Genomic DNA, 13,743 nt, shown 5'->3' on the forward strand with positions numbered 1-13,743 from the left:
GATTGCTTACCCAAAAGTGAGCAAGTACATTCACGGCCATGGTTTTTTCCAATAAATCATCTGATGAATCAAGGAATTTCTTTCCAGTAACAATGCCTGCATTGTTTATCAGAATACTAACATCTCCAACTTCCCGCTTCACCTGTGGAAAATAAATAAATATTAGCAAAAGAACTAACTTGGAGGTTTGAAGACTTCAACGTTCGCACAAAAGTGCGAGTTGTTCTTCTGTTGCTTTGAAAATTAATTTGGTAAGCTTAACTCATTTGTGATTTCTGAAGTGGTTAATACATTAAATATATTTTCAGCTGATCATTATCTACCTTATTTGAAATCAGTAAGCTAAAATATGAAAACCAAGCTAACTTTTTTTCTCCAGATCATTGTGTTATGTGCAAACTCATTAGAAAAAGTAACAGATACACATTTGAAATCTGTAAAATGAGATCATTGATTACTTAAGAACATGAGACATAGGAACAGAATTAGGCCTATCAGCCAGTTGAATCTGCTCTGCCATTCAATCATGGCTGGTTTATTTTCCCTTTCAACCCCATTCTCCTGCCTTCTTTCTATAACCTTGGACTAGAGTGCTACCATCGAGAACTTATCTTTTGCTTTAAATATATTCAATGACTCGGGCTCCACAGCCATCTATGGCAATGAATTCCACCGATCCACCACCCTTTGGCTAAAAGAATTCCTCACCTCTGTTCTAAATGGACACCCCTCTATACTGAGGCTTTGCCCTGTGGTCCTAGATTCACCCACTATAGGAAACACCCTCTTCAAACTCATTATCTAGACCTTTAAATTTTCAATAGCCTTCAATGAGATTCCCCCGTCATTCTTCTAAACTCCAGTGAGTACAGGCCCAAAGCCATCAAAAACTCCTCATATTCTAACCCTTTCATTCCTGAAATCATTCTTGTGACCCTCCTCTGGACTACTTTCCAATGGCAGCAGATCTTTTGTCTGATACTGTAGCAGTTTTCATGATGTATTACAGCTACTGAGTGTAGGGGTTTGGAGTTCAATCCCCGTGTCCTCTGTGAGGAGCCTCTCTGTACATCCTCCCTGTGGAATCCGTGGCTTTTCTTTGAGCCCTCCATTTTCCTCCCACAGTCCTGTCAATTGTCCCTTGATTAGATTATGGTTAAATTGGATTATTCAAAGGTTGCAGGGTGGTGATGCTCAAAGGGCCAGAAGGATCTACTCTGCATCTTTAAATAAAATAAAAATTTCTTCTTAGATAAGGAGCACAAAACTGCTCACAGTAATCCAAGTGCAGTGTGAGCAATGCCTTATAAACCCTCACCATTACATCCTTGCGCTTATATTCCAGTACTCTCAAAATGAACACTTGCATTTGACTTTCTTACCACTGACTCAATCTGCAAGTTAACTTGTAAGGAATCCTCCTCAAGGACTCCAAAATAATCTATGCCTTTATTCTTTCTATCAACATGGATGGCAATACATTTCCCTGCACTATATTCCATCTGTCACTTCTTTGCATACTCTCCCAATCTGTCTTAGTCCTTCAGCAGGCTCCCTGCTTCCTCAGTACTAACTGCCCAGCACCTGTTGTCCACAAACCATTAATTTCATCACCCATACAATATGATTGACATACAATATGAAAAGAAGTGGTCCCAATACCGACTCCTGTGGAGCAGCACTAGTCACCAACAGCCAACAAGCAAAAACTCACTCTATTCCCATTCTTTGCCACATGCCAGTCAGCCAACCTTCATCCATGCAAGTACCTTCCCCATCATCCCATGGACTCTTAACTTGCTAAGCAGCCTCAAATGTGGCATCTTGTTAAAGGCCTTCTGAAAATCCAGGTAAACGTCATCCATTATCACTTGTCTATCCTGCCTGCTATTTCCTCAAAGAATTATGCTGTTTTTAACTTCATTTGTCAGCCACGGTTGCCTCATCCTCCCTGTAGAGTATTTCTTCATCTTTGGGATGTATCCATCCTGCACCTTCTGAAATGGTCCCAGAAACTCCAGCCATTGCTGTTCTGCCGTCATCCCTGCAAGTGTCCCAACTATGATCTTCTTTCAGACATGACTCAGTGATGCCCACAATGTAATAACTGCCAATCTCTAACGGCACTACAAGATCATCTATCTTATTCCACATACTGCGTGCATTCAAATATAAAACCTTTAGTCCTATATTCATCACCCATTTCGATTTTGCCATGTTATACTTCACCTCATCCCAGACTACAAATTTTGCCTCATCATCTTCTTGTCCTCCTTCAGTCTCACTGCACACTGTACACCAAATGCCCATCTTCAGCCCTATCACTCCAGTTCCCATCCCCCAACAAATTATTTTAAATCTCTTCCGAATCTGAACAGCTCCAGCAAATCTGCCTGCAAGAATATTGGTTCCTTTAGGTTCAGGTGTCACCCATCCTTTTTGTCCAGGACATGCCTTCCCCAGAAGAGATCCCAATGAACCAGAAATATGAAGCCCTGCCCCCTGCACCAAATCCTCAGCCATTCATCTGTACTATCATCGTATTGCTGCCATGACTAGCATGTGGCATTGGGAGTTATTACCTTGGACGTCTTGCCCTTCAGCCTGTTCCCTAACTTCCTATACACACTGTGCAGGAGCTCTTCCCCATTTCTAGTCCTGTCATTGGTAGCAATCTGCACCATGACCTCTGGCTGCTCACCCTCTCCTGAGAATATTTTGCAGCCACTCTGAGACATCCTTTACTCTAGCACCTGAGAGGCAACACACCACCCTGGTGTCTTCTCTGTGGCCACAGAATCTGTTGTCTGTTTCCCTAACTATTGAATCTCCTAACATTATCACAGCACCTGACTTTACCCTTCCATATACCACTCCCAGCAGTTGGCAAAGGTGTAAATCTGATGCTGAGGAGAATGGCCTAAGAAGAACCCGGCACCATCTGTCTACTTTACTTACTTCTCCTGGTGGTCACCCATCTACTACTTGAAGCCAGCACTCTCCATGTGGCCACCTCAGTATAATTCTCATCTATGAAGTTTTCGGTCTCTTGGATGGTCCTAAGTACACCAGCTCCAGTTCCTTGGCTTTGCCAGTCAGGAGATGAAGTTTGTGCACTTCCTGCAGATATCATCATCACAGAGATCGTTAGGTACTCTACAATTCCATATCTTAGAGGAGAAGTATTCCATTGCCTTAGCTACCATCCTGTCTACATTTGTTATATCTTTCACTCTAACTTCCTAGGTTCAAGTTCTACGATTAACTAAATGACTCCAAAAGACTCAGGAATTTTAGCCTATGCTCAAGTCTGGCCACTCCAACATACAACGGAATTATTTTATGAAACTTGAGTTTACAAATGGCTCCCACCCTGCACTCACTACTTCTAACAAGTATGGCATCTTCTAGTCAAATCTGATTAAAAATGGCAAGTAGGGGAGCAAACATGAAGCAATGTGTCACAATATTCAGAAATGACAAATTTGTGACATGAGATTTTCCAGTATGAATTTAGCAAAAACAGTGTTATTTTTAAATGAATGCAACTGCTAAGGATCTCAAAATCCCAGATGGCAATGAGACAGTGTACATGAATGAGACACAAGAACCTTGCAAAGTCAGCAATACTAAAGATTTGATTGTGGACTCAGGAAAGAGAAGTCAGGAGAACCTGCACTAGTCCTCATTGAGAAGTCAGGGTCGAGACAGTGAGCAGCTTTAAGTTCCTGTTTGGTAACTTCATCAAGGATCTCGCCAAAGCTCAACACATTGATGGTACATAGGCAGCTCTACATTGCTAGGAGTTTAAGGAGATTTGGTAATTTGTTAATTTCAACAGATATACGATGCAGGACATTCTGACTGGTATGGAAACTCCAATATACAAGATTACAAATGCTGGTTCCATCTCAGGCACAATCTTTCCCGCCACCAAAGACATTATCAAGAGAGGGTGTCTCAAGACATCGGCACCAATCATAGAATCTCACCATTCTGGACAAACCCTCTTCTCCTAATTACTTTCAGAGAGGAGGTACAGGAAAGAGAAGACCTGCATTCAACAATTCAGGAATAGCTTCTTGGCCTTCATCATTAGATTTCTGAAAGATCCATGAACTCTACCCTAACTTTTTGCATTATTTATTTTGTAATTTATTTATTGTTTTGCACTGTAATTGTCTTTGCACTGTACTGCTCATATGAAAACTTGGAAGTTGTTGTCAAAGACCCCTCTTGCTCTAAGAAAAGTAGCATTTTGCAACATACTCCAGTAGTGTAATCTTCAGAAATCAACACTTTCCCAATCCATTTACTATTCAGGAGCCCTGAAAAACCACTGATGTGAAATGAGCTTTCAGTGGGTTGCTAATCCACATTTATTGTTTTACACCTCCCTGGTTACCAAACATTAATTGTGGATGGATTATCAAACCCTGTCCATATACCTATCCAATTTTGCTTTAAATGACAATACTGAAACTGCCTCTATCACTCTACTGGAAGCTCATTCCACACAGCTACCACTCTCTAAGTAAAGAAATTCCCCCTTGTGTTACCCTTAAACTTTTGCCCCCTCTAAACTCATGTCCTCTTGTTTGAATCTCCCCTACTCTCAATGGAAAAAGCCTATCCACGTCAACTCTATCTATCCCCCTCATAATTTTAAATATCTCTATCAAGTCCCCCCTCAACCTTCTACGCTACAAATAATAAAGACAGAACTTTTTCAATCTTTCCCTGTAACTTAGATGCTGAAACCCAGGTAACATTCTAGTAAATCTTCTCTGTACTCTCTCTATTTTGTTGACACCTTTCCTATAATTCGGTGACCAGAACTGTACACAATACTCCAAATTCAGCCTTACCAATGCCTTGTACAATTTTAACATTACATCCCAACTCCTATATGTAATGCTCTGATTTATAAAGGCCAACATACCAAAAGCTTTCTTCACCACCCTATCCACATGAGGCTCCACCTTCAGGGAACTATGCACCATTATTCCTAGATCACTCTGTTCTACTGGATTCTTCAATGCCCTACCATTTACCATGTATGTCCTATTTGAATTATTCCTACCAGAATGTAGCACTTCACACTTATCAGCATTAAACTCCATCTGCCATCGTTCAGCCCACTCTTCTAACTGGCCTAAATCTCTCTGCAGACTTTGAAAACCTACTTCATCATTCTCAACGCCACCTACCTTAGTAACATCTGCATACTTACTAATCCAATTTACCACCCCATCGTCCAGATCATTAATGTATATGACAAACAACATTGGACCCAGTACAGATCCCTGAGGCACACCACTAGTCACCAGCCTCGAACCTGACAAACAGTTATCCACCACTACTCTCTGGCATCTCCCAACCAGCCACTGTTGAATCCATTTTACTACTTCAATATTAATACCTAATGATTGAACCTTCCTAATTAACCTTCCGTGCGGAACCTTGTCAAAGGCCTTACTGAAGTCCATATAGACAACATCCACTGTTTTACCCTCATCAACTTTCCTCATAACCTCTTCAAAACATTCAATAAGATTTGTCAAACACGACCTTCCACGCACAAATCCATGTTGATTGTTCCTTATCAGACCCTGTCTATCGAGATAATTATATATACCATCTCTAAGAATACTTTCCATTAATTTACCCACCACTGATGTCAAACTTACAGGCCGATAATTGCTAGGTTTACTCTTAGAACCCTTTTTAAACAATGGAACATGAGCAATATGCCAACCCTGCGGCACCATCCCCGTTTCTAATGACATTTGAATTATTTCTGTCAGAGCCCCTGCTATTTCCACACTAACTTCCCTCAAGGTCTTAGGGAATATCCTGTCAGGACCCGGAGACTTAACCACTTTTATATTCCTTAAAAGCACCAGTACTTCCTCCTTTTTAATTGTTACAGTTGCCATAACTTCCCAACTTGTTCCCCTTACCTTACACAATCCAATATCCTTCTCCTTAGTGAATACCGAAGAAAAGAAATTGTTCAAAATTTCCCCCATCTCTTTCAGCTCCACACATAGCTGTCCACTCTGATTCTCTAAGGGACCAATTTTATTCCTCACCATCCGTTTGCTATTAATATAACTGTAGAAACCCTTTTGATTTATTTTCACCTTACTTGCCAAAGCAACCTCGTATCTTCTTTTAGCTTTTCTGATTTCTTTCTTAAGATCCTTTTTACATTCTTTATATTCCTCGAGCACCTCATTTACTCCATGTTGCCAATGTTTATTGTAGATCTCTCTCTTTTTCCTAATCAAGTTTCCAATATCCCTTGAAAACCATGGCTCTCTCAAACTTCTAACCTCTCCTTTCAACCTAACAGGAACATAAAGATTCTGTACCCTCAAAATTTCACCTTCAAATGACCGCCATTTCTCTATTACATCCTTCCCATAAAACAAATTGTCCCAATCCACTCCTTCTAAATCCTTTCACATCTCCTCAAAGTTAGCCTTTCTCCAATCAAAATTCTCAACCCTGGGTCCAGTCCTATCCTTCTCCATAATTATATTGAAACTAATGGCATTGTGATCACTGGACCCGAAATGCTCCCCAACACATACCTCAGTCACCTGACCTATTTCATTCCCTAACAGAAGATCCAACACTGCTCCTTCTCTAGTCAGTACCTCTACGTATTGCTGCAAAAAACTATCCTGCACATATTTTACAAACTCCAAACCATCCATCCCTTTTACAGTATGGGTTTCCCAGTTTATGTGTGGAAAATTAAAATCTCCCACAATCACAATCCTGTGCTTACTACAAATATCTGCTATCTCCTTGCAAATTTGCTCCTCCAATTCTTGCGCCCCATTAGGTGGTCTATAATACACCCCTTTGTTACTATACCTTTCCCATTCCTCAATTCCACACAAATAATCTCCCTAGACAAGCCCTCTAATCTATCCTGCCAGAGCCCCGCTGTAATATTTTCTCTGACAAGCAACACAACACCTCCCCCCTCTTGTCCCTCCGATTCTATCACACCTGAAGCAATGAAATCTAGGAATATTTAGTTGCCAATCACACCCCTCCTGCAACCATGTTTCACTAATAGCTACAACATCATATTTCCCAGTATCAATCCATGCTCTAAGCTCATCCACCTTTCTTACAATGCTCCTAGCATTAAAATAAATGCATTTAAGAAATTCTCCACCCCTTCCTTTCTGTTTATCTCTAACAGTACAAAGAACTTTACTGTCTTCTTTTTCTTCCTTCTCCCATACATCTGTTCCTACACTCTATCTGTTCCTATACATACATATATACACACACACACATATATATATATATATATATATATGTATGTAAATAAAATTAAACAAGCACTTCACTGCATGCTGCATGGAAGTATATGGTCCTAGTGGGAAAAGAATATTCATTCTGTAGAGTGACTTAAAATCTAGAAAACCAAAAACAACCCAATAATATAGAATTAAACTGACTGAGCTGAAAACCTGACTATTTCTCAGGTGCCCATGGACTTAACAGGTAAAAACATTGCTCTTGATATCATTCAATTTTGAGCTGTCCATACTCACAAGTGACTCGTTTTTACTCTTCCAAAATTTCGAAATCCTGGATTAGACCAACTCCTCTCTGCCTTCTTTTTAAAGTGGTAATACGTTTCACTAAAGTACCATGCCTCTTTTTGCTTGATTTCTCTATTTAATGTAGCAACTGAACAACTTTCTGAAAGAGAACAATATTCTCAAAAAAATTCAGTCAGAATTTAGAGCAAACCACAGCATGCAGACAGCGCTTACCAAAATTGTCAGTGGCCTCAGGCTCAGCACCAATGCCAATAGGGCCTCAGCTCTGATCTTCCAAGATCAGATTTCTTCCTTCGACACAATTGAGACATATTCTCCTAGATCGCCATGAGAACTGGGTTGGTCTCTGTAGTAGTGTCCTTAATTGGTTTTGCTCATATCTCAGAAAGGTCTCCTACTCTTCTCCTTACACATGCTACTCTTAGGAGATATCATTAGAGAGCATAAACCTGATTTCTAGTTATGACACACAACTGTATGTCTCGGTTGAGCCTGACAATGATAACATCCTATCTCCTCCAACATCTGCTATTGCTGTAATAGACAAATGGATGAGCAATAATTTTCTAAAATTAAGATAAAACTGAAATACTTTTACTTGGATCCCAAGCCAAAAGACCAATTTCTTTATAAAACTTGAGAACTTGGCTACCCTTGTGTAAGTCATAAGTACAAGCCTGGATGTGAAATTTGATTCAGATTTGAATTTTAAATTCCACATAAAGTGATCACAGCAGCATTTCTACACTTGAGAAATATTGCAAAAGTACCTCTATTTCTGTCATATAAAGATGCTGAAAAACCAATTCATGTCTTTATATCAAATAGACTAACTTACTGCAATGCACTCTGTAACTAACCTTCCAAAGCAATCTATTGACAAATTATTCAGAATGCCACGGTTAGATTTTTAACAAAATCCAGGATGAGGGAGCATATCACTCACATCACAGCTAATCTGCAATAGCTTCCTGTATCTTTCAGAATCGACTTTTACTTGTTTTTAAAGTTCCGTATGGCCTGGGTCCAGAATACATCACAGAATTGCTCTTGTTTTATGATTCTACTCAAACTCTCAGGTCTTCTTCCACCTGTATCTTAAATTTAAACAGTCTTCCTCAATTGAAGACTGGCAGATCAGCATTTTATTAAAAAAAAAACTACACTCCTAAACTGTGGAACTCAATACACAGGAGATACAGAATCAGCTGACACTTATAAATGCCAGCTCGAAACATATTTACTTAACCTTGCTTTTAACTAACATGTCACTTTTTTAAATTTCTACTTTATCCTCTTGTAAAACACTTTGAACTGTATTGTTTGTACGAAAAGTGCTCTATAAATAAGTTATTATTATTCTATCACTATGGCAACCCTGGCATCACTCTCGCAGAGAAATTCTCCTAATTCTTTTTGTCAGCACCACCACCCATCCACAACAGAACAGGAATTTGTTTTCTCACTTTCCCAGTTCTGATGAAGGATGTTCGACCTGAAACATTAACTAAGTCTCTTTCCACACACACTGACTTGTTGAATATTTCCAATATTTTGTATTCATTTTCTCTGTTTCTTGTGTTCTGTAACCTCTCCAGTACCTCTCTGGTTTATAAAACACAAGGCACAAAGCCTAGCAAGGGTTCATTACAAGCCTACCAGTCTATTTTTCAAATACTTCTCTAAAATAAACTATTGTTATACAAAGAAAAAGCAAGGCATTAGCTTCACCATCTTCACAATAGAGATAAGCTGTCCCTTCTTGATGCCACATGTGACAACACTTACTGAAAATTCTGCAGAAGGAGAAACATTAATCTTCCAGGCCCAGGGCTGTGCAGTCAGATTTTCTTATAGAGCTGAAACATTAACACCGTTTCCCCTAATTACATACTCTAACCGACATGCTGATTGCTTCCAACATTTTCTTTGTTGTTCAGTAAACATTTATTCATATTACCACCCCATCTACCCAGTATCAATTTTCTTTAGTGATTCATTGTATGAAAGGCCCAACTTTCATCTTCTCTGAAAAAAACAGCACTCAGTCACCTCCGGGAAACAAGACAACTTTTTATTCTTGGTTCTCGGAGGGGATGCATTTCCCTGACCTTGGCAGCTACTTCGTACACGGATGTCCTCTTGCTGCAGTCACACAAGTAGGTATGGACCCTGGAGGCTCCCCGCTCTCGGGCCAACCGCGCCGTTTCCTGGTTGCCCTCCTCGTTGATGTCCCAGAGGACGAGCACCGTTTGCAGACGGGCAAACTCGAGGGCCACAAGGCGCCCGATGCCGCTGCCCGCGCCCGTGATCAGCACAATCTCCCCGCTCACATTCTTCTTCCGTGCCGGCAGGACGAGCTTCACCAGGACTTCCAGACTGAAATACAGCCAGAGAACGAGCGTATAGAGCGTCTCCAGGAAGAAGTTCATTCTGCTCAGTCGGAGACACGCAACTAATCCAGTCTTTCTCCACACGGAACACCCTGGCCAGGCTTGTTGTCAGAAAACAAGCGACCTTTGATCAAAACACGTAAGCACTTGTTAATTATATGCGCTTCAAACGCATTTCCAGCTTTGCAGGCTACGGCTTGTTGCGCTTCCGTTTCTGGAGCCTGCAATTCCAGTTCTTGCTTGTATATATTTCCCCCCTTTCTGTAATCAAGTAATGCCATCTATAGGTTTCGGAGATGCATTTTGCTGCTTCATGCTGCGCTGGTGAAAATATACCTCTAGTGTTAGCTTTCAAAATTGCACCTGTGGAGCTGGTTGCATGAAAATTTCCTTCCTTTATGAGCGATAAAGTGACTTCGCCAAGTTTTTTCCCCCAACATGGACTCAAATCAAAATGTCCTTACTTCGGTATGAGTTGTAAAGCAGGACAGAATTCAAAGGAACTATACAAAAATCACAGCTGAACATCTATATATATGTAATTCCATTGGCAGGTTGGAGAAGCAACATTTGAGGGCATGATATTGATTTCTTTAACATCTGGAAATTTCTCCCCCTCCTTTACTCTTCTACCTCCATTCCCCATAGTGGCTCCCCTGTTACTGCTTCTCTGCTCACCATCTCCTTCTGCCCCTGCCCCCTTCCCTTTCTCCCATGGTCCACTCTCTTATCAGGGTGCCACAGCGCCATAGCGTTCCATAATTTGGAGTTCAATTCCAGAACTGTTCCATACGGAGTCTTGTGGAATGTGTGGGTTTTCCCTAGGTGCTCCAGTTTCCTCCCACAGCCCAAGGACCTACCAGGTAGGTTAATTGGTCATTGTAAATTGTCCCTTGATTAGGTCAGGGTTTAATGGAGTTCTAGTGTTGTTGGGGCGGTGTAGTTTGAAGGGCCTACTCCACGCTGTATCTCTAAATAAATAATCAGATTCCTTCTTTGGTCTTTTACCTCTTCCACCCATCACCTCCTAGCTTCTCGCTTGATCCCCTCTTCCCCAGCCACCCATCGTCCATTTCATCTGGTTTCATCTATCCAAAGCTAGTTTATACTCCGTGCCTTCCTCCTACTTTCTTATTGTGGCTTCATTCCAGTCCTGATGAAGGGTCTTGGCCCAAAACATCGACGGTTTACTCGTTTCCACTGAGTTCTTCCAGCATTTTGTGTGTGTAACTTTGTCTCTAGCTCTGCAGATTTGATCTTATTTTTAATTGTGAGCAATCCTGGTGAATCTTGAATTTCTCAGTATCTCAGGACATCCACTAGAACTGCTGCATTACCTCTTTAATTATCTCTTATTAAAAGTGTTGTATAATCAGCGATTCTAGCAAAATTAAACACTTATGAACCACTTCTTCCAAATGAGACACTTATGGGTCCCATACTCAATACAAATTTCAACAAACCCAAACAAGCAAGACTGGCAACTTTTCCTGTTTTTATTTCAGATTTCCAAGTTGCCACATGTCCATTTCTTTGGTAACTTAATTGGCTAGAACAGTATTGCAACTGGTTGTGCTTTTGCCTTAGCCTAAGTTGGGCCATAGAACCATAGAAAACATAGAACATTTCAGCACAGAAACAGGGCTTTTGGCCCTTCTTGGCTGTGCTGAACCATTTTTCTGCCCAGTCCCACTGACCTGCACCTAGACCATATCCCTCCATACCCCCTCTCATCCATGTACCTGTCCAAGTTTTTTTTAAATGTTAAAAGTGAGCCTGCATTCACCACTTCAACTGGCAGCTCATTCCACACTCCTACTACTCTCTATGTGAAGAAGCTCCCCCTAATGCTCCCTTTAAACTTTTCCCTTTTCACCCTAAACCCATGTCCTCTGGTTTTATTTCTCCCTTAACCTCAGTAGAAAAAGCCCGCTTGCATTCACTCTGTTTATACACATCATAATTTTATACACCTCTATCAAATCTCCCCTCATTCTTCTATGTTCCAGGGAATAAAGTCCTAACCTATTCAACCTTTGATCCTGTGTTTAGAATCTGTATTGAGCTTGTAGATTCTCCCTGTGACACCATGGGTGGTTTTATTTGCTCCCATGTCATAAAGACGTGCTAGTAGATTATTTGATTATTGTAATTGTTCTGGTGTAGGTGTGTGACAGGCAATCAGCAGGGAATTGACGGGCACACACGTAATAGGTTACAGAGAAAAAGTGGAGGCATGGCACTAAGTCATCATAGTCTTCACATGCTGAATGATCACTTTCTAAGTCTTAAGAAGATATGAGAAATGTAATGATTCTGCTTGAAGAGTAATAAAACGCAGATGCTTGAAAACTGGATAAAAAGGAAATTGTTGGGATTAATCAGGGCAGACAGCAGCCAGATGAAAAAGAATTAACATTTTAGATGAGTGATCCATTGTCACAGCTGATGAAATAAGCTTGCTTAAAAGTGCAGAAAATTCAGTTCAGAGGCTGGAGAGAATAAGTTCAAAGATCCATGAATATGGCAGCTGATAGATAAGATTATTAAGGAGACAAATAGGATAGTGGCCTTCATTAATCAGGGGACTGAATATAAGATCAAAAAAGTTATGCTTCAACTTGTTGCTTTTGTAACTCTCGGTTGGGCTAGCGGCTTAATCTAGGGAAAGACAGCCCTCGGCCTGGCAAAACTTAGGAAATCTTGTTTGGATGGATGCTGCACAATGTGTCCCCTGTTACAAATCAATACCACAAAATAACCAACAGTCCACAATATGCGATTAAATGATTGAGCTTTTTATAATTCTTATTTGACAATATGGTTAGAAAAGAAAGAAAAGGGCCCATTCTCATGAAACAGTTTAATGGGCAACGTTGAAGCTCATGGTTCAGTCCATTAGTTTCCCATTGACCTCCGAGTGTAGCCAACCCTCGGACCCTAACTGCAAGTCCATGCCATCTAGCGGTCTACCAACTCTCTCCATTCACATCTTCTCTCCTCATCTCTCCCCGGCACAAGACCGCAAAATCCCTGCTCCCAGACCCACAAGAACGAACAACATCTCTCTCATTGGATAGCCCTCATTCCAAACCCTGTTATCTCTAGTCATTACACAAACATTGCTGCTACAGAGAAACCATTACATTAGCAGTGAAACCTTAGAATGTGTTACACTTTTATAATTTATTTGAGTTGGACAAATGTATTCAAGAGAAAAAAACAACAAGTTTAGTGATATACCAGACAGGTGCAAAAGATGATAAGAAACATGTATCGAGTGGATTTTTCCAAGGCAGAAATGGCTAATACAAAGGGGCATAATTTTAAGATGATTGGAGGAAAGTATTGGGGGCCATATTAAGGATAAGCTTTTTTTTTTACACAGGGTGGTGGAATGCCCTACCAGGGGTGGTAGTAGAGGCAAATGCATTAGGAACATTTAGGAAACTCTTAGAAGACACAGGGATAATAGAAAAATGGAAGGCTATGTAGGTGGGAAGGGTTAAATGGATTTTAGAGTAGATTAAAAAGTTGGCATAACATCATGGACCAAAGGTCCCATGTTCTGTGTTCTGTGTTCTAAGTTCTAGTGCACATAAAAACCCCCCAGCTTCTGGGCAGCAATGTTACCTGATTCTCAATATCTCCTGTCCACAGAAACCCAAGTATACATCAGAAGTTGTTCTGCAAGAATAAAGCAATCCTATATTCTTGTGTGTGCGTGTGTGTGTGTGTGTGTGTGTGTGTATGCT

The 13,743-nt window shown here is 40.6% G+C and overlaps 1 protein-coding gene across 1 annotated transcript in view; it reads right to left on the reverse strand.

The window, feature by feature from the left end:
* sdr16c5b (short chain dehydrogenase/reductase family 16C, member 5b) overlaps nucleotides 1–10,209 on the reverse strand; it is a 28,659-nt gene extending 18,450 nt beyond the window's left edge. The window contains exons 1-2 of the mRNA XM_059981218.1: nucleotides 9,707–10,209; nucleotides 11–142 (exon numbers count right to left, since the gene is read on the reverse strand). Of these exons, the coding sequence (XP_059837201.1) occupies nucleotides 11–142; nucleotides 9,707–10,027 (453 nt within the window). The 5' untranslated portion in view covers nucleotides 10,028–10,209. The remainder of the gene's footprint in view (nucleotides 1–10; nucleotides 143–9,706) is intronic.
* Between the last annotated feature and the right edge of the window lie 3,534 nt (nucleotides 10,210–13,743).

Source organism: Hypanus sabinus, chromosome 1 (assembly GCF_030144855.1).
Source record: "Hypanus sabinus isolate sHypSab1 chromosome 1, sHypSab1.hap1, whole genome shotgun sequence".
Lineage (NCBI taxonomy): Eukaryota > Metazoa > Chordata > Chondrichthyes > Myliobatiformes > Dasyatidae > Hypanus > Hypanus sabinus.